Genomic DNA, 20,488 nt, shown 5'->3' on the forward strand with positions numbered 1-20,488 from the left:
AAGAGGGCGGCTCTGTTCTCGGACGGGGGGTCCGGCTCCGAGGACTTCAGGGCGGGTCTGGACAAGAGCAGCCTGCTGTCTGGACTCCAGCTTCAGGCCGAGTTGAGTCGGAGCACCCCGTCTCTCATGGATCCTCCAGACCGCTCCAAGTTCTGGTTGGAGCTGGACTCGGTTTATCCGGAGAATGTTTCTCAGTCCTACGAGAGCCTGCAGGTCAGTTATCTTTACCTTCCTGGTGTTTGGAATATATTTACAGGGTTGGTACGGGTGCTGGAAATCCTTGAAAACACTTGGATTTTAATGTAGTGTTTTCAAGGTTTGGAAAGTGCTTGGATTTAGACTAAAGGTCTTGAAATGTGTGTTCTATGTGATGACATCTATGATAGAACAGAGAAAAGAAGATCTCCATATCTGAGGGACTGAAAACAGCATTTTCTAACATTTCTTTATGAAAAATGACTTTTTATGATGAACAGATGATGAAAATAGTTGGTGATTATATTTCTGTGGATCTGTTAGTGGAATTAGTTTTCCTTTCATTTGTGGTCCTTCTGTAAAAAGCTGTCTCCAAACATCATGTTGGTTGTTTAGAGGACAATAACATCTCATTTAATGTGATGAACAAGTGACATAATAAGTAGACTGATACAAATATGGAGTTTACCTCAGCTGGAAGGTGCTGGAAAAGCATGGAAATGCACCTTTCTTTCTTTTCTTTATTTATTTATTGAGTTGGGACAATGCACATTCATCAACATTGATGCCTTAAGCGTCAGTGTAAATGCGCCGGACTTAGCATAACTGCTAAATTTCAGCCGTAGTCCCAAGGCAGGTTCCTAGGTAACATAGACACAAAAGACTTTAAAACCTTGCAACGACAAATCATACAACGAACAATTACAAAACAGAACACAGACGGACAATATCAAGGCGAAGCAGACACAGACAGACAAGATAAAACAGACAATTTTAACCCAGTTACAGAATAATAGACCAAAAGCCCCTGGGAACAGGCATCAGATTGAGAACCGTATTTAAGCTATATGGGTACAAGTCTGATTTGTTTTTAACCAATGTTTGAGATTTTTTTTAAAAAGTGAGTAGTTGTCGCAGTTTCTGATGTGTGATGGTAACTTGTTCCAGGACTGCGTTCCTCTTACAGAGACGACCATTTGACCAAATTTTGTTCTACGCCTCGGTACATTGCAATCACCTCTAGTTAAGGCTCTGGTTCTTCGTCCTTCATTATTTTTTTTCTGAATGAATTCATTCAGTGGTGGGGGGGCAAGTGCATTTAAAACTTTGAAAATGAGGCAAACATCCATAAAAATCTGATAACTATCCAAATCAAGAATGTTAAACTTTTTTAAAACATTACAGTAATGAAAATGAAGAGGTTTCCTGTCCAAAATTTTAACTGCCTTTTTGAAGAGAGACTTGATGGGTTTTAATATGTTTTCTGTTGTGTGTGTCCATGTTGTAAAACAATAATTTATGTGTGAGAATATCATGGCATGCATATAGACTTTAGCCGTCTTGGAGGTAAGAAATGGTCTTATGTGATAGAAATTTGACAAGTTGAATTTAATGATACAACCTTGAAGTGCTTGAAAAGTGCTTGAATTCGACTTTGGAAAAGGTGTTTGTATTTATGACATGATGCCGTCTTTAACTTCAGGTGATGAATAGTCGTAACCTCCAGAGGAACCACCTGAGCTCCAAACCGTTAGGACACTCTCAGAGACCCTTGACCCACCCGAGGAGCTCACCCGGGGCCAGACCAGCCGCCAACGCCCTCCTGCCCCTCCAGGACGACCTGTCAAGACAAAAGGAGAGGACGCAGCCGGAGACACACAGCGACTCTGACTCCTCGTTGCCGTCCCCCATGAGGGATCAGGTCCTCTCCTCGGACCTGGAGGCGTCCGGGGAGGAGTCCGACCCCCGACCGCGCCCCGGCAAGACGGCGGTCTGGATCGTGAAGCGCCAGGGTCAGAAGGTGAGGGGGGTACAAAGTACAATAACTAATTCAAAATTCAGACTGTGGAACCGTTTCACAAACTTAGTCTGCATCGTAATGTGGACCTCCGACACCGAGGGGACTCGTTTATAAACACAGAAAAGACAAAAACAAGTAACCCGATGGTAAAACTTTGACGAGCCTCACATTCTGCACAGTCATGCATAAATGGTCAAAGCAAATGACTTATGAATATTGATATTCACATTGTTCCTGTGGAGAAAAGAAGGCAAACAAAAGGAAGCATGAGAGGCTTGATGGCTGCAGCAGCTGCTCCACAAACTAATCCCAAAATGAATGTCTGACTTTCTATTATGTTTCTATTTTTGGTGGTTTGATTCAGATCATTTCAATATGTAACGTGTATTTGGGTTCTCCGACAGGGTGCCCAGGTTTCATCGAGAACCAGTCCAGATGGGGAGCACTGGTACGGGTCTGAGGAGTTCCTGGCTCTCCCCGCTCAGCTGCGTAAGACGGAGATGCTCGCCATGAAGCTGGAGAGTCTGGCTCACTGCCTGCCGCTGGTTCGTTAACACACATAGATGCCTCTACCGCTGATTGATTCATTTATTAGTTGTTGATTCTTGATGTTTGTCCTGCAGAGGCCCGACGGATGCGACTCTTCCCAGGAGGCTTTGCAGGATGTGGATGACTGGGATTTGACGGAGCTCAACGTGGACTGGGACGTCGGGGAGAGTGGGGACGACGTGCCGTCTCTGCTGCCGCCGCTGGTACGTCACGGCGTCTATCCAACGTTTCTGACCCCATAAATATGTTGTTGACCTCCAACACTCAGCGTTCTCCCTCCCCCACCAGCTTCCTTACAGACGACACCTCGTCAGCCGCTTCAGCTCCACCTCCTCCAGCGACGTCGCTCCCTCATTGGACGAGAGCATTGAGTCCGGCCCGCTGAGCGACCTGCAGTCTGAAGAGGACGAAGGCCGGAGGTCCGGGGACCGCCGCCTTCAGCTGCCGGCTGCGCCACCGGTGGACGTGCGTGGAGGTGCGCTCATGATGCAGCAGCTGCTGGAGGACATTCAGAGTCGGGACGACGACCCCGCCATCTGGAGGAAGATTGAGGTATGGACAGTAGTCCTGTCTGTCTGTCTGCCTGTCTGTCTGTCTGTCTGCCTGTCTGCCTGTGTCCTTGCTTCAATCTCTCTGTCAGTATTTTTGCTGTATTTCTTTGCTTGTTTTACCACTGCTTGTTTGAAACTGCGAACCGCCAAGCAGCGACCTCTGGTGCTGAAAAGTGAAGCCAAGGTGAAAGTGCCAAAAGCTGCAGTTCCTCAAACGGCCACTTGAGGCTGGCACAAAGTCCTGCCCCTTTCCCTCTGGACAACCACGGGACCTTTTTTTAGCAAGAAATATGTCTTAATATATTAAGGCTCCGCCCACTTCTCTTCACAACAACTCTTCAGACCCTTCCGGGTCACCGGGAAAGACCGTGTCCATGTCGCTATGGTAACCACAGCGACACAGATCCGTGCACTTTTTAATCCCGAGTCCAAGCAGAAAGCCGGCACAGCACCGGCGCTCCTCGCCCGTCACCGCCTCCGCCGCCGTGATGGATTGAAAAGGGCTGGTATCGGATCGTCCCGTGGCCCCCATTCATTCATCACCTCCCCTCTTAAAGGTCACGTTTGATTGGCAGGCGGATTATTGATGAGGCTGGCCCGGCGAACTAATCAGTCATATCTGTCATATTGAATATGGGGAAATGTCAATAGCTCTGGGGATCCGTTCTCCTCCGTTTAATTAGTGCCATAAAGAAGCTCCGCCGCCTCCTCCTTTAATTCCTTTTATTGTTTTATTTTATTCAGGTTTAGTTCACTCCCTCTCTCTCTCTACGGCGTTAATATTCTGATTCTCTGCCGGCAACATTTCACTCTGCTGCTGCAAACATGTGTGCTTCCTGTCGGGGATCAATGAGGTCCAGCGTGTCGGTGTTATCTGGTGTGTCGGGTCAGCAGCCGCAGACGGAGGAATCAGATTAGCAGCGAGGATGGCGAGGACACGCCGCCATCAATCTGTGGATCTGTGAGGAGGCGTCCTTGGGACGGGCGATCGGTGACCCTGAAGGTCCAGTTTGATCAAACTCCGCCCCCCGGATCCCCACATTCACATCAGACCGCCACATTCATATTCATAATTAATGATGATTGGACTGATGAAATGTCAAAGCTGCTCTCCCTCTCTCTCTCTCTCTGCTTCTCTCTCTCTCTCCCTCTCTCCATCTCTCTCTCTCTCTCTCTGCTTCTCTCTCTCTCTCCCTCTCTCCATCTCTCCCTCTCTCTCTCTCTCTGTCCCTTTTTTGTCTCTAATATTTTCAAAGCCAGATTCTCCAGATTCCCGATCGTCCTCCTTAAAGCCGGGCGACGCTGGTATTCGAGCTATTTGATTATATTTTCCGTGGCTCCGTCTCTCCGATACGTAAAAGATAAAACGTCACGAGATGTGTGAAAAGTAACGCCTCAGATGAATCCATTATTTATTAAAATATCAAAAGCACCGAGATCAGCTCACCCGAGGAAACCAGAAGGTGCGCTGCGTTCAATTACAGTCCGTCCTTTCAAGGTTGTTAGTGGTCGGTTTCACGCTCACTGCTGTGTGGCTGTCGGCCGCGGACGCTCACGCCGCGGACGCTCACGCCGCGGACGCCACCCAAGTTTATTAACGACACGCGTTTCCGTCGGAAACATATCACAGGGATAAAACGACCACAAATAATTAATTCAGTAAGTAATACAAAAGCTCAACTTCTAGAAATATGTATCTTCTTTTATAAACATTTAGAACAGATTAATTCCCGTATTTCAGAAAAAAGAATTAGAACTCATTCATAGTGAATTAAAACTATATCTCAGATGATATAATGGTTATATGAACTCATCACTTTCAGGTTTAAAGAGCATCAGAAAAGTGTTGTAAGTGATATTTAGTTTCTTATTACTGAAAATTATTAATTTAGAGCTAAAACATACTTTCACCTCATGTTTCTGTTTCTGAGTGATTTCTTTAAAATCGTATTCCTTTTAGATATTTCAGTGAAACATTCACCTGCAGTTTTACTTATAAAATAACATAAAAGTGATGTTTCTGTCTGTTAAATCAAGACGTCTGACAGTAACTCCTGCAGCAGAGAAGCAGAGACACTTTTAAACTCCCAGCATTAAAAAGTCGGACGCCAGTAGAAACAACTCGCGGCCCTGAACGCCCCCCCCCCCCCCCCCCCCCGTGAATCATTCAGACCCCCTCCGGCACAATGCCAACATGAACGCTGTTGAGTCCTTGGGGACAGATGTAGCTTTCAGATACCAGAGCCTTTTAATTTCATATCTCGTAAAAAAGATTTATTCCCAGCGGATCACAGAGATAAACAGTCCAAAAAAAAAATAATAATAATAATAACAACAACATCCTGAAATATATAAAAAAAAACGCATAAAAATGATGCTCTGAATTATGCTCTGCTGCTTCACACATGACACCTCGTGTTAAACCAGACACACACACACACACACACACACACACACACATTCGTGGTTCCTCTCTGCTCCTGGGTAATTAGCTGATTAGCTGCTTAATTAGCAGCATGTAATCATGGCGATGGATGAGCTGCCTAATTGAGGAAGTGAAGAGAGGAGAAGGAGAGTCTCGGTGTGCAGGATGACATTCTGTTTCTCCGCCGAGCGTCTCGGCTGAATACGAGCCGGAGAATAAAACCCAACAGGAAACTCAACCGTCCAGGGGGGAGAGAGAGAGACACACACACTATATATAAGATATAAGAGGTTTAAAACATAATGTATACTGTTGATAGAATTCATATAAATACTGTTTATTGTGTACTGTCCTAATGTTTTGGACAAATTCTATATGTTGATGCTTTGGCAACATTGTAACCGGAACTGTCATGCCGATAAAGCTCCATTGAATTGACTTGAGAGAGAGAGAAGTGTGGTCTCCTCTGGGAAATGTTGGGAGTGTCGTGGATTTGAAGTGAAGAAGAATTTGATATTTGAACTTTAGAGGAGAAGAAATCCGTTTAGCTTCAGTTCCTGGACCTGAAGTCCTGATATTTGCGGCCTCCTCATTAAACCCTAAAAGTTGCCTGCCACTAGAAAGACGTTTTCTGTTGGATTTCTTTGTTGACTTGTGTTGCCTCGGGAGCCAATCAGAGCGTTGGAGCGATGCGTCATGCCAGAAAAAAGCAACAATTTAGACATATTATTCTTTAAACGACGTAAAAAACCCCAACATGAACTCCTTGAAGCTGCTTCCACAACTTTGTTTCCGTCCTGTGTGTTTCTTCACGCTGCCGTTGCTGTCCGACATGAATATTTTATCCAAGACTTCTTTTCTGACCTCGACCTCCTCATCATCCCCTCGCATAATCTGTGTCCACATCACGTAACAAAACCGCTGCTTGTTTTCATGAAATTTTATGAGCGAGATGCAGGAAACATAAATATATATATATATAACTATATATAAGTTCCTAATTGAGCTGTATGGGACGCGGCTCCTGAAGTGCATTGCAATGTCCTGTAAACAAAAAGTGAGTGAAAAGAGTCGGTGAGCGAGATAAGTGTCCTGTGCGTCATGTGATCACGGCGTATGTGCTGTCTGGGTCGGCGGCGGCGTCCGCCGTGGGAGGTGTCTGTGTGTTTTGGCGGCGCCGCGGCACGCCGGCCTATCTGCTAGCAGTGGGAGACGGGCAGACAACAGACTCAGATCAACACTCATCTGATTGGCCCAGCGGGGGGGGGAGGGACGCCCACCGTCAACAGAGAGGATGATGGGAAAACGAGAGAGAGAGAGATGGAGGAGGAGGAGGAGGGCGAGGTTGTCTTCTTCTGTGGTTCAAAGGAGATGTAGGTTTGAGAAGTAAGTTGTGCTTCGTCGGGATTATAAAATGAGATGGAACTTTAATAATTCAAAAATTACAACAGGAGAATAAGAAAAAACAATAGTGGTGAATGTTAAGTAAATAGAATAGTCATGTAAAATAAGTAAAGTCAAATAGAAGAAGAAAAAATGATATCAGCGGATCCATAAAAGTCACACTTCTCATGCAAAACGCTGCAATTACTGCAATCAGGAGTTTCCATGTTTCCATGTAAGACGATAAAAGACGATGAGATTCACCCGCTCTTAAAGGGAAAGTGACGCATTCTCATTTTAATTTAAGGCGACATCACAAAAGACTAAGCTCCTGCTGAGATCCTCATGATGTCTAAATAACTAGAATACGTCCTTAAAGTGGTGACTGTGTGTGTGTGTGTGTGTGTGTGTGTGTGTGTGTGTGTGTGAATATGTTAAACACTCTGTGCTTTGGAAATTACTCTTTCCCCAAGGCAGCAGACAGCTGGTGGCGGAGGGGTCTCCCAGGGACGATCTCAGGGACGCAGTCAGGTGTGACAGCGGCCTCCCTTTTATTCTCTCTTCATCTTCATATAGAAATATATTCTTCCACCCGTCTCACCGACTACGGCGTTCCACGTTTAGCTGTTGTCAGCAGGTTCCGTGTTTTCTATTAAAACTCATTTAAATTAATTTCTAATCAAAGTTTCTTCCCCTCCAGTTCTTTGGTTCCGTTATGTTTGGAGTTAATAACTTCGGCTGCCACCGTGGAGAATCAGCTCGGTTTTTACATTCGATATTTCCCATCGAAAGCAAGAGATTCTGTTAGCCTCGAGTAATTAATTATGCTAACATGATAACATGTGTGTTATTAGTTTGTCATCATCAGACCATCAGAAAATAGATATAAAAATGTGTGTATTTGTACATCAAATTCAGAATAAGTATTTAAGTATTCGTGCATTCACATTATACTTCAGCAAAAACACAAAAATCTTAGCAACAAATTCTACTCAGTAAAAGTAGTGATTATGCAGAACGGCTCATTTCAAGCTAATGAATGAAATAATTCCATGAATATGAAGATACAAATAAAATCTAACATTATTGGATTTCAACTATTGATGCAGGAATGTGTTCATCTCTTTAATGTTGCAGCCGGTGGAACGTGGAGCTCATCCTAACGACTTTACATCATCATTTATTTGCTCATTTAGATATTATATTAATGATCTGCATCCACTGATACTGAAGGACATTTCATCCACTTTCATGTGAAGCCGGGTCGAGGTTCTCTCTCCGGCGACGTACGTTCATCGTGAACGCGGTTCCGTCGGGGGTTCGAGTCCGGAGCGATCAGCGTCAGCGGAGCGGTAATTACCCGGCCGGACTGCGGGAGGACGAGATGAAGCAGATATCGGAGCGCTTAGCCGGGCGGCGGATCAGATCAGGCGTTCGGCTCCCAGCAGGCCGTTGGGCCCCTCAGGAGCCTCGCTGGTTTAGAGACATCAAAGCGGCCGTAAGCAGCCCCAGTGCATGCTGGTCGATAGTCAAACCGCTGCCCGTAGCTCACGCCTACATCCTCCCCTGTCCTCCTCCTCCGGTTCTCCCTCATCCACCAGCCTGACTCTCCTATTCGTTCCTCCTTTCTCTCCCTTTTTCTTCTCTCCTTCAATCTGCTTCCCTTTCTTCCTCCTTCCTTTTCTCTTTTCTTCTTTCCCTCTAACTTCATTCATTTTGTGTCCTCTCTTCTTTCCTTCCCATTCCAATTCCATTTGTTTTTCCTCATTTCTCTCCTTTCCTTTCCTCCAGTCGTGTTTGCATTCCTTTACTTTCTGCTCATCGTCTCTTCCTCTTTCCTTTCCTCTGATCCCATCTCCTCTCCACTCTTTCCTTTTCCTCCCTTCCTTCTCTCCTTTATCTGGTTACCATTCTTGCCTTTCTTTCTGTGTTTCACTTCCTTCTTTCCCTCCTTTGCATTTCTTTACTTTCCACTCATCTCCTCCTCCTTTCCTCTTGTTTCATCTCCTCTTCCGTCCTCTATCCCTTGAATCAACATTCCTCTCCTCCCTTCCTTCCTTCCTTCTCTCCTGTTATCTTCTTTCCATCCTTGCCTTTCTTTCGCCTTCCCTTTCTCATATCTTCTTTCCTTGCCTTGAGTTTCCTTTCCTTCCCATCCTTTCTCTCCTTTCCTTTCCTCCAGTCATCTTTCCATTCCTTTACTTTTTCCTTCTCTTTCCTTTCCTCTGATCCCATCTCCTCTCCACTCTTTCCTCTCCTCGATTCCTTCTCTCCTTGTATCTGGTTTCCATCCTTCCCTTTCGTTCTCTGTTGTCTAACTTTTCTTTTTTCTTCTCCCATTCCATTTATGATTCCTCACATCTCTCCTTTCCTTTTCTTCCTTTCCTCAGTCATCTCTCCATTACTGTCCTCCTTTCCTCCCCTCTCCTCCCTCTCCTCTCCTCATCAATACTTTTGATTTCCATCTCTCCTCTATAACGAGCGGCGGAGAGATGGACGGAGTCATATCGATGTTTTTTTTTCTCCCCATTTTTTTTTCCAAGGGTCACGGTTGGGATTAACATACCGCCGCTCAATCGGTCAAGGTTTCTATCTCACGTGCACGCTCTCACGTGCACGGTGTCGTTACCAAGATGCACACGTACCGATTGGATACGGCGAGGTGAAAGTACGGATGCACTCGCGACTCATTTCCATCAGCTTTACCTTCAGACTCCGTCGCGGCGCCGCCATTAGCTTTCCGGACGGCGGACGGCGCCCGGCGAGAAGATGGGAAAACAACGGCGGATGTATAAAATATCAGGATTGTCTTCTTGATGATCCGCGGTCACAGTTACACTTGTTATTCAGACGAGATGTTTGAGGTCTGATAGAGACCGGAGACTCTTCAGTTTTATGTAAATGGGTCTTTGTGCCGCAGCGATCCGGACTCCATCAGATCCCGGGTGCAGCTCCGCTGACCTTTGTGTGCTTCCTCGTGGAGGAGACCCGGAATACACAAGAAGTCTGCATTTTCATTTCAGCGGTGTGAAGATGATCTCGTGGTTCTGTTGCACGGTGCATTCAAAGTCCAACTCATTCATAAGGAAATACATTTTAGCAAAACAGCTGATCACAAATAATATATATATCGTATGGTTTCACCTTTTGAATCTACTTTTTAACAATAAGCAACTCTCGTTACATTTCCAACTTGATTTCTGTCCGTTTTGTCGTTTTTGAAGATGTTTTTAGAGCCACTCGTTCGTCTCATTGTAGTAACTCGACTATTCACCTTCAACGTGAGACCTGAAGGTCGTCCCATTTCTTTTAATTCATAAAAACATCCTGTATTTATGACTGGATCTCTCGAGCAAATTCTGTAGCTTGGTGTCTCAAACGTTTTTCAAGAATCTACTGTAAATATTCGTATTCGTTAATGTGACAGTTTTCATCCGTTTTTTTTTTTATCACATTTTATTATTTTATAAATTACATGTAACTTATGTTTTTTAAATAAACACTTTTTTTTTAATGTAAATCTCATAAACCTTGTGCAGGACTCGTGGCTTCGGATCCGTATTTTAGTGGGAAAACATGAAACACGTCGTCTGAATGTTTTGCATTCAGCGTCATCATTTTTGCAACTCTGCATACACGTTCATTAAAAAACATTTTGTCATTATGACGATTAAGAAGCGTTTTTTTTTTTTATTATTACAAAATGCTCGTTTGCAGTCAAATCCTGACCCAGATGCATCGTGGGCCACCTTTCAGTAAATCTGCCCCACGATGAGGACGACACGTCTTGTTTTTAAGTTTTTAGCTTTAGCAGCGAGAAACACGATCTGTTAGTGAGTTTGTTACGTAAAGAAAGACATTCAGACACCGAAACATCCGGAAACTTCATCTTCTCTCCAAGCATCGTCTTTTCCTCCTCTAAACTCCTCCTCCTCCGAGCCTCCTCCTCTGCTCCTCCTCAGGAAGTGGATTCAATCAACACTAGAACACACACACACACGTGGATTCTTCTTCTTCATCTTCTAGTGATTCTTCCAACAGCAAAGCAGGAATTCTACCTCATACTCTTTTTTTTAAAAAGCAACCCAACATGATTGTGTCCTCTTTGAGTCCTCGTCAGTGTCCCTCTCCACCAGTAGATGGCAGTAGCTGTCCACCGAGCAACGAGCGCTCCGCTGTTCCTCCTCTGCTCCTCTTCTCCGTCCGTCCGTCTGCCTGACGAAGGGCAACCTGCCAGCATGTTCAACTCTCTGGTGTTATTTACACCACTCTGCCTCTCTTTCATTTCCATTCATCTCTTCATCTCTGAATCTCTCTGTTCTCTCCATCTCTCACACACAACACCATCTTTGTTTACAACCGTGTTCTTCCTCCCAACTCGTCCTCTCCGCTCCGTTCTGTACCTCCCCCCGTCGCTCCTTCTCTTTTCTTTACAGATTTACTTTTAAATGACTTTTCTGTCTTCTATTCTTCATGCACTTCTCTTTTTTCTCTGTTTCTGTGTACGTTGTTGTATTGATCTTTTTTCTCTCTCTTTTCTTTTTTTAAATGTAAAATTTTCATACGTTTTCTGTCATTTCTCTGTTATTATGCAGTGATCGTGTTACATGTTGGGACCCCCTTGAAAAAGAGATGATCCATCTTTGGGGTTTATCGTCGTCCCTCCGTATTCATCCTAATGTTTGTTTACCTGTTTTGTCATGCGGGTCTCCTTTTCTTTTTGTTCTCTCTCTCCGTCTGTCCTTGAATTAATTCACCCGGACTCGGCTCTAAAACGCCGTCCAGCCTCCCCTCTTCCCTCTCTTTTATCCCTTCCTCATCCTCTCATCCTCTCCTCCCTCCAATCTGTTGCTCTCTCTCTCTCGCCCTGTTGAATGTCGTTACCTGTTGGATTTCTTTCTCACCTTGTTTTTTATGGGGTTTTTTTTCATCCTCTGCAGTGTTTTCTGTCTTGTTTTGATGTGACTCCAGCCGGCTCCTGACTGTTTATTCATGCTGTTAATATAATATATATTTTTTTAAATCATCTGACTAAATTCTCTCTCTCTCTCTCTCTCTCTCTCTCTCGTCCCTCGTCCCCAGGGCTTCGTGCAGCAGTTGGACGGGTTCATCTCGTGGCTGCAGGAGGCGTTGGACAGCACAGAGAACTGGACGCCACCGAGACAAGATCTGGACAGCCTGAGGGTGTACCTGGACACACACCTGGTGAGAGAACACACACACACACACACACACATCCCCATCGATATAACACCTTCCCAAAGATTTAACCTCAACCTCAAAAAATGAGTCTTCACCCTCGAGCAGCAAGGACGAGGACCGGCCAAGTGTCCTCCTTCTCCCCGAGTCTCAAAGAAATGGTCCTCACAAAGACACACACACACACACACCCTGTCAAAGCTTGTATACATTTAGGTATAAATGTATACGAGTGCTGTGATCAACACGTAACACACACGGTTGTATGAACACGTATTTGCATACATGCATATGGATGTGACACACACACACACCTGCGTGTGTCGCTTCTACCAGCAGACTAATTCCACCTGCCACTCTCCCGTTTGAACGTCGACTCTTTATTTAAAGCAGATTCTTGAAGCAGCAGCGTTCCCGTGGAAACGCAGAACACCGTAAAAGAATGTTTTTAAACGTTTCCATTCGCTCAGTGGTGTTAAAATAACGCATTTCAATTCAAAATCTCCAAATAATTGGCAACATCAATTTTTTTTTTTAAATATATAATTTAACCTCAGCTGTAGGATTCCCCAAAAATCCAATGACGCTGGGCGTCGACCTTTTTTCTCCAACACAATAAGCAATTTATTGTTTTTTCTCCTTAAATTTTATCTTAAATTTAATTCCAAGTGGCATTAAAAAGTCTTAAATCTAAGGTGTTGGAATCAGCTGATCACAAATCAGTTGATCAACATTTAGATTTCTTCTAAAACTCCACAGATAATATGATGTGTAGTCTAAATTACACAATAATAGTAATAATCAGCAGGCGGGAATATAAAACCCTTGATTGAAGCCACTTCTCACTGAATCTCACTCCAGCACCTTGTTGTGTTGGAGGGTGGCGTCCCTGGAGAGACATATTCATATTGATAATTGTTACGTAACGAGAGCTGTGGGGTCAAAGTGTAAAGTAGCAGAAAAAGGAACAAAACCTCAAAATTCTAATGTTGAAATGTGTTTATTAAGGATTAAACCCCTCGATATGGATCATCTCGTTTATACATATAATACAATCACTACATAAAAACAGAGAAATGACAGAAATAACAACATCATGATAACAAAACAACAATATACATTCTCAACATTATACTTGAGTACATGACCCGGGTCCTCCAGGACCTTCTTCTGGCTCCCCGTGCCACAACGGATCCAGATCAAAGTCCAGTTAGCACGCCCCCCAAACACATCCCACAATGCACCACCATGTCAACGGGGTCGAATCTCCAAACCAAAACTCACCCGCTCGCCGAAAAAGTTACCAAACGAATCCCCTAGAAACACGGGACTTTCACCCAGGAGACCGGTGTGAGTGTTGTTTCTATGTCTTCGTCATTTAGATTATGTGTGGAAACATGCGAACGACAGGAAACTGGCCGGATCTCTTCTTCTTTGATCCCAGTCAAGTCTCAGCTGTTCCACTGGGACCATGACTGGTTCCTGTAGCTTCAGGGGACCCCGATTTGAAATGTAGTTAATAATCCCAGTAAATCTCCTCCCAGTAAATCTCCTCTACCTCGACAGCCTCCTAAAAAAACAAGGGGAAGATATTGTCGCGGGTCACGTTTCCTCTCGACCAATCACAATTTAGCTTCAAATGAGTCCGTGGAAGTCCATGTCGGGATCAGGTCTGGGTCTAAAAACACAGAGCGCCCACCGGGATTCTTCTCTTAGTGTCTTACTTTGGTGCCTTTTTGTTTTCTTGCGTTTCGAGTAGTAGTCCGGGTCCAGAAACACAGGACTTTCACCCAGTAGACCGATGTGAGTGTTGTTTCTATGTCTTTGTCATTTTAATGGAAACCCATTAGGTTTTTTGGTTTGGTTTTGTGTTCGTGTTTTTAACGGTCTACAACTGTGTTGGAGAAAAACCCGTTGCCCTGGTAACGGAGGCGAGGCTGCGGTTCCAGTCGTATGGGAATGTGTCGTATTGTAATCGTTGGCTCTTAATGTCGCGTGTTACATATTTTACAGATCTTCATCCTGATTTCTCTCCTTTTTTCTGTTTTCATCTCCTCTTTGTTATTCTCTCACCATCTGCTCTTTGATTTTTCTTTCTTCAATTTGTGTATTCTACAAAAAAATCTAATAACTGTCCCACACACACACACTAAAACAACCGAGACGCCTATAGATCAGTGAGTGCTGCATCACCGTGTCACACACACACACACACACACAAATATGAGAAGCACTTTGGCAATTACTCACTCTCTTTATGGCAAACATATGGGCTTCACACACACACACACACACACACTCATCAAAATGCGTTCAAGAGTACAAGGAAATGAGACATGAACACACACACAGACATCACGTATGAATGTACAAAAACAAGTGATGCACAATGCTGAGTCTGTACACGCACACACACACACACACACACTTAGATAAACAAACAGATTGTATTTGCATAGAAGTGTACAAATGCTAACATACGTATATGCACAACAGTAGGCATGTGTTTTAGGCACACACACACACACACACACACACACACACACACACACACACACACACACACAGTGCTATTTGCATATATTTGCATGTTCCTAGACAGATTTCCAAATCAGCATCTCCATATCCATCCCTGAAGAACAGCATCATGCACACAGATCCACACACACACACGCACGCACGCACGCACACACACACACGCACACACATGTACGCACACGCACGCACACACACACACACACACACACCAAGTTGCCTTATCTAAATATTGGTTTGTGCCGTGTGCACGCGTTTGCACGCCTGTTTGTCTGTTTGTCGGTTTGTTTACACGTGTTGACTTTGTTGTGGGTGCCAGCGGTGCTAACGTTAGCGGCGGTTAGCTTCAATTAGAATCCCTGGCTCTTAATTGCCACGTCTCGTTAAATAAAGCAGAGGGGGGGGAGGCAGGGGGGATTAAAAAGCATCGCTAATAGGACTTTGAAGCGCCACGCCGTCGATGGCGTGTTTCACTAACGGACTCCGTGTTTGTGTGTCGCCGTCGATAGTCACACTCACGCTTTGGAGTTATGACTGTCTGTGTTCTGTTGATCACTGCAGAGAACCTTCTTCCTCTTCCTCCTCCTCTTCTTCTTTTCTCCCTCTTCTTCCTCTTCTTTTCTTCTTCTTCTTCTTCTTCTTCTTCCTCTCCTCCTCCTCCGCCTATTCTTTTCTTCTTTCTGTTTGTCTCTCCATCTCCAAACCTGCCTACGAACACAGAATGTGTTTCCAGTTTACACATCTGCTCTCTGCCAAAAGACATTTCTGAGGAAATTCGGAGAGTGACTAGATAGCGATCGCTGGTTTTCCTCATCAGGAAATGGCGGCGAGGTCAAAGAGGACTCGGAACAGTTCTTTAGAGCGTTGACGAAGCAGCAAAACAACTTCTATCTGCGTAAATACGTCTGAGCAGAGGATGGAGTTGCTCTCTCCCGCTGTGTGCGTTGTTAGCAGAGCTTCACCATTAGCTGCATTAGCTCACGTTTAGCACCTTTAAATCTGATGTTCCGTCTGGGGAAGTGAAACATGAAATGAGGCGGGACGTAATGTCGGGATGAATTTGATTTGGTGACCTCATCACCTTCTCTAGTTCTGATTGGTTGGCTGAAGAATAATATATAAATATTTAAAAAATGAACGTTAAAATGTAATAGAAGCTGCTGGTTTGTCTGGGTGAGGGCTTAGCAGGCACCTCTTGTCACTGATATCACTGATGCTGGTTGATGGTAACAATGATGTTTCTTTAAAGGAGGCAGAGTTGCCTTAGTTGGTGTCAACTTTATTGTTCACTAGACAAATGGCTCCCTAAATGTGTATTGATTTCAACATATTCATTGTTATTCAACAGAAAACCACAGAGTTCTGTGTAACCACGCTGTAGTCACGCAAAGTTGTTTGAACAAATTGTCATTTCTAGGAGACGGTTTTGTTTTATTCTTTCTCTGTTTAGTTTTTTCATCCTCACACACTCGTTCTCTCTCTCTTTCTCTATATTGCTTTCTCTAGCACACAAACACACACAAACACACACAGCTCCAGGGCAGCAGTGGGTGGAGTGGAGCTGCTCCCAATTGAATATTTGGTCCAGCTGGCGTGTGTGTGTGTGTGTGTGTGTGTTTATATGTGTGTTTTAGGGCGCGTGGAGCGAATAAGCACAGGTCTTTCCGGAACCCTGGGGAGATCAGTGAGGCGAGAGGATGCTAACACACACACACACAAACACACACACACACACACACACACACACACACACACAGGCTGCTCTTTGTACGGCGCTGAGAGATGGCGGCCAATGAAAGGCCTATTGATTGGGTCTGATGGGCGATCCAGGCCTTTGAATCCCATTAACAGCAGCAACACACTATTGGTGGCAACATGAGTGTGTGTGTGTGTGTGTGTGTGGGGGGGGGGTAAAGAGGTAGGACAGAGAGAGGAAGAGAGAGAGAGGCCTACCACTACCTCCCCACTGAACGGACTAAATCTGGGAAATGCAGATTACGTGTGGAAACGTCGGAACGACAGGAAACCAGCCGGATCTCTTCTTCTGTGGTCAACGACCCAGTCTCAGCTGTTCCACTGGGACCACTACTGGGACCACTACTGGGACCACTATTGGGACCATTACTGGGACCATTACTGGTTCCTGTAGCTTCAATGGACCCCAATTTGAAATGCAGTTAATAATCCCAGTAAACCTCCTCTACCTCGACAGCCCCGGCCTCCGAAAAAAAAAAGACTTTCCCAACAAATCTGCTCCATCAATTTACGTTTCAAGGGGAAGATATTTTGTTGCGGGTCACGTTTCCTCTCGACCAATCACAATTTAGCTTTAAACGAGTCTGTGGAAGTCCACGTAGGGACCAGGTCTGGGTCTTAAAACACAGAGCGTTCACCGAGAGTCTTTCTTTCTCTGCATTTTTGGGTTTTTTTTTGCGTTTCAATTTCATTTTAATCCAGACCATGATGTTTTTTTTACTTAACCTGACGAAGTAGTTCTGTTCGTTAACCGCACCGTTCAGAGAGTTTTAAACTGAAAAATCAAATGGCTGTAAACACGCTGGAATCACTTTACATTCAGTTAAGAAACAAGTATTTTTTATTGCATCACAGATAAGAGGGAGAAATATAATCTTGAATAAAATTATCATAAATCATCAGGGTTAATCCCTTATTGTGAGATTATGGTGTTAATTTCCCATAAAAGGCATCAACCAATCACGTTTTAGTTTCACCTTTTTATTCGTGACAAAAAACAACAACATACGTCAAAGACTGCAAACTTTATTACTCCGTTCCACCTCGACGGAGGCAGCACTCATTCGGGTCTTACCTTTCACAATAAAAGCACCTAGATGTCGAAGGTGGCAGAACGAACGAGGAGGAGGAGGGTGGATAAAAATAGAGAGGAAGAAAGAGCGAGGGAGGAAGGAAGAAAGAAAGGAGAGAGTGTTTTATTGCTTAATATAAAAATGTGTGTGTGCAGGAAACGAGAGAGAGAGGGTGTGAGGAAACACAGACCTCGGGGGAATACAGCCGTATAGTTTCTCTCAGCTCTGACTGAATGGAGACAATTTGATCATCATTATTACAAAGACTCTTTGATCAGATCATGCCTCATCAAGCCTGTCTGCTGAGTGTGTGTGTGTGTGTGTGTGTGTGTGTGTGTGTGCACGCCTCTGATCAGTGCAGCCTGACACACAGTCTCAATGTCAAACCTCAATGTCATCTCCCCGTATCGGCGCTGCACACCTCTTAGCGCCCTCGCTAATATGCTAATGCTAAAAAAGCTAAATGATATTAGGTAGCTTCTGAGGCCGTCCTACCCTTCGCTCCGGGCTAATATGCTAATGCTAACAGGTAATCTGATCACTCAGGCTTTGAAGCAGCCCACTGTGTGTGTGTGTGTGTGTGTGTGTGTGTGTGTGTGTGTGTGTGTGTGTGTGTGTGTGTGTGTGTGTGTGTGTGTGTGTGTGTGTGTGTGTGTATGTTAATCAGGGCAGGGAGTTGGAACATTTTAAGCCACCGGCCACAGCTGCTGAGAAAATCCCCCAAAATGCACCTGCTAGTTTCCCGTTTGACCGAGTTTGAAAGTGTGATGGAACGACACAGTGGAGCGAGGGTTCGTCCGCTGCAGGTTCCACTCTTAAACACTTTCTTTAACACTCCCTAAACCCGTAAATCCAGATACGAATCTCAGAGAGTTCTGGCTGGGTTTTAAAACGAGCAGAGGATGATGAACTCGTCTTCACTAATCTGAGAAAATCAATATCTGGGAATAATCATGAACACGTTTGTTCACCTTTTGGATCAGAGATGTTCAACCCGGGTCCGGGACCCCCTAGGAGTTCCCCAAAATGATTTGATCCCAAACGATCCACCTTAACATGAATACAACCTATAATAATAAGCAAACGGAAATCCTCCTCTTTGTTTAATGTTGTGTTGATGAATTGTGATGTAGAAATGCCAAAATAGAATTAAAATATGAATCTGTCAACAATTATTATTTTAATATCTTATCATTGTATCCATACATCATTCCCAGGGTTGTTACGGGTGCTGGAAATCCTTGAAATCCTTAGGTGTAGTGTTTTCAAGGTTTGAAAAGGTCTTGAAATGTGTGTTCTATGTGATGACATCTATGATAGAACAGAGAAAAGATGATCTCCATATTTGAGGGACTGAAAACAGCATTTTCTGACATTTCTGCATGAAAAATGACTTTTGATGATGAACAGATGATGAAAATAGTTGGTGATTATATTTCTGTGGATCTGTTAGTGGAATTAGTTTTCCTTTCATTTGTGGTCCTTCTGTAAAAAGCTGTCTCCAAACATCATGTTGGTTGTTTAGAGGACAATAACATCTCATTTAATGTGATGAACAAGTGACATAATAAGTGGACTGAATACTGAGGATTGGATTGATACAAGTATGGAGTTTACCACAGCTGGAAGGTGCTGGAAAAGCATGGAAATGCACCTTGAAATGCTTGAAAAGTGCTTGAATTTGACCTTGGAAAGGTGTAGGAAGCCTGCGTTTGGCCTCTTATTACCTGCTGTCTGCCGGCATAAAGGCGGAGCTGCTCTGCATGTCTTATCACTGTGATTGATGGCTGGCTGTTCTACTCTTATCGATTCTATGCTCTCCATATATTAAGGGGTGGGGAGGCGGAGCCGAATAAGCCCGCTGAAATACGATCGCTCTCTGATAGCCCGGCTAATCTGCACAACCTAATTCATTGGGAACATGGGCCGGCCCGTATCCACGGCGACGCAGACAGTCACGCTGTGTTTTCCTGTAGTACTGATAAATGTACTTTATGTGTATTAGCTGTGAGGTATTTCAGCAGCTTATCAGGGTAACTGATGGGGGGCAGAGCGGCCGCGAGTCTGTGAAACGACTCAATCAGCCGTGAGATTTCAAGTAATTTACGACGTTTGCGAGGCGGTAATGATGGCAGAATGCAGACAGTCATGTTTTATTTGGATAATAATGATGTATGAATGTGTTTTTCAGGGGGGTGGGGGGAGGGGGTGGAGTGATAATATAGCTGATGGTTTGGCTTTTCAAAGTGATGTTTTATTGTTTATCTGTGAAATGGAATATGTGGAGGGACGGTGTCGCCGCTCTCTGCTCACATCCGTTAACGGAGATGTGAGCTGCAGCAGTAGCTTCCTGTCGCCGCGGCAACGCTCTGTAATACCATCATTAAGAAATGGTTAATTTATTAAATATTATTTATATATAATCTTATATTCTTAAGTTATTTCACACATTGTTGCATGTCATTCTATACACATTTATCCATATTAATAATCATATGAAGAGTAGATCATGTTTTTGAAGACGACATCTTTTTCAGATAAATTGAAACTATAACAGAACACCTAATTGGTGTGAGTGTGTGTGCGTGTGTGTGTGTGTGTGTGTGTGTGTGTGTGTGTGTTTATCCGGCTCCATAAATATTGGTGGTGTGGAGGTCTGACCTTGTCTCGTGTTGACGGATGTCGTCTCCCGTCGATCCCTCACTCAGACCTGAACCACGACGGAGACCAGACTCAGAGCTCAGACCTGAACCACGACGGAGACCAGACTCAGAGCTGTGTGTGTGTGTGTGTGTGTGTGTGTGTGTGTGAATATGAATGTGCAGCATTTCCCATGGCAGCACAGCAGGATGTCAAAAGTGGTTAAGTCTTGAGGACTGAGCACCTCTCTCACACACACACACACACACACACACACACACACACACACACACACACACACACACACACACACACACAGACACACACACACACAGAGACGTGGGATCAGAAGAGGCTCTAATGTTGTTCACAGATCTGACTG

At 44.4% G+C, this 20,488-nt stretch overlaps 1 protein-coding gene across 1 annotated transcript in view; it reads left to right on the top strand.

Moving 5' to 3' along the window:
• akap6 (A kinase (PRKA) anchor protein 6) overlaps nucleotides 1–20,488 on the top strand; it is a 135,498-nt gene that overhangs the window by 28,520 nt on the left and 86,490 nt on the right. The window contains exons 6-11 of the mRNA XM_084013869.1: nucleotides 1–213; nucleotides 1,679–1,996; nucleotides 2,401–2,541; nucleotides 2,620–2,748; nucleotides 2,834–3,097; nucleotides 11,987–12,109. The exon at nucleotides 1–213 is cut by the window's left edge and continues 411 nt beyond it. Coding sequence (XP_083869995.1) covers nucleotides 1–213; nucleotides 1,679–1,996; nucleotides 2,401–2,541; nucleotides 2,620–2,748; nucleotides 2,834–3,097; nucleotides 11,987–12,109 — 1,188 coding nt within the window. The remainder of the gene's footprint in view (nucleotides 214–1,678; nucleotides 1,997–2,400; nucleotides 2,542–2,619; nucleotides 2,749–2,833; nucleotides 3,098–11,986; nucleotides 12,110–20,488) is intronic.

This window comes from Eutrigla gurnardus (assembly GCF_963514095.1).
Source record: "Eutrigla gurnardus genome assembly, chromosome: 7".
Taxonomy (NCBI): domain Eukaryota; kingdom Metazoa; phylum Chordata; class Actinopteri; order Perciformes; family Triglidae; genus Eutrigla; species Eutrigla gurnardus.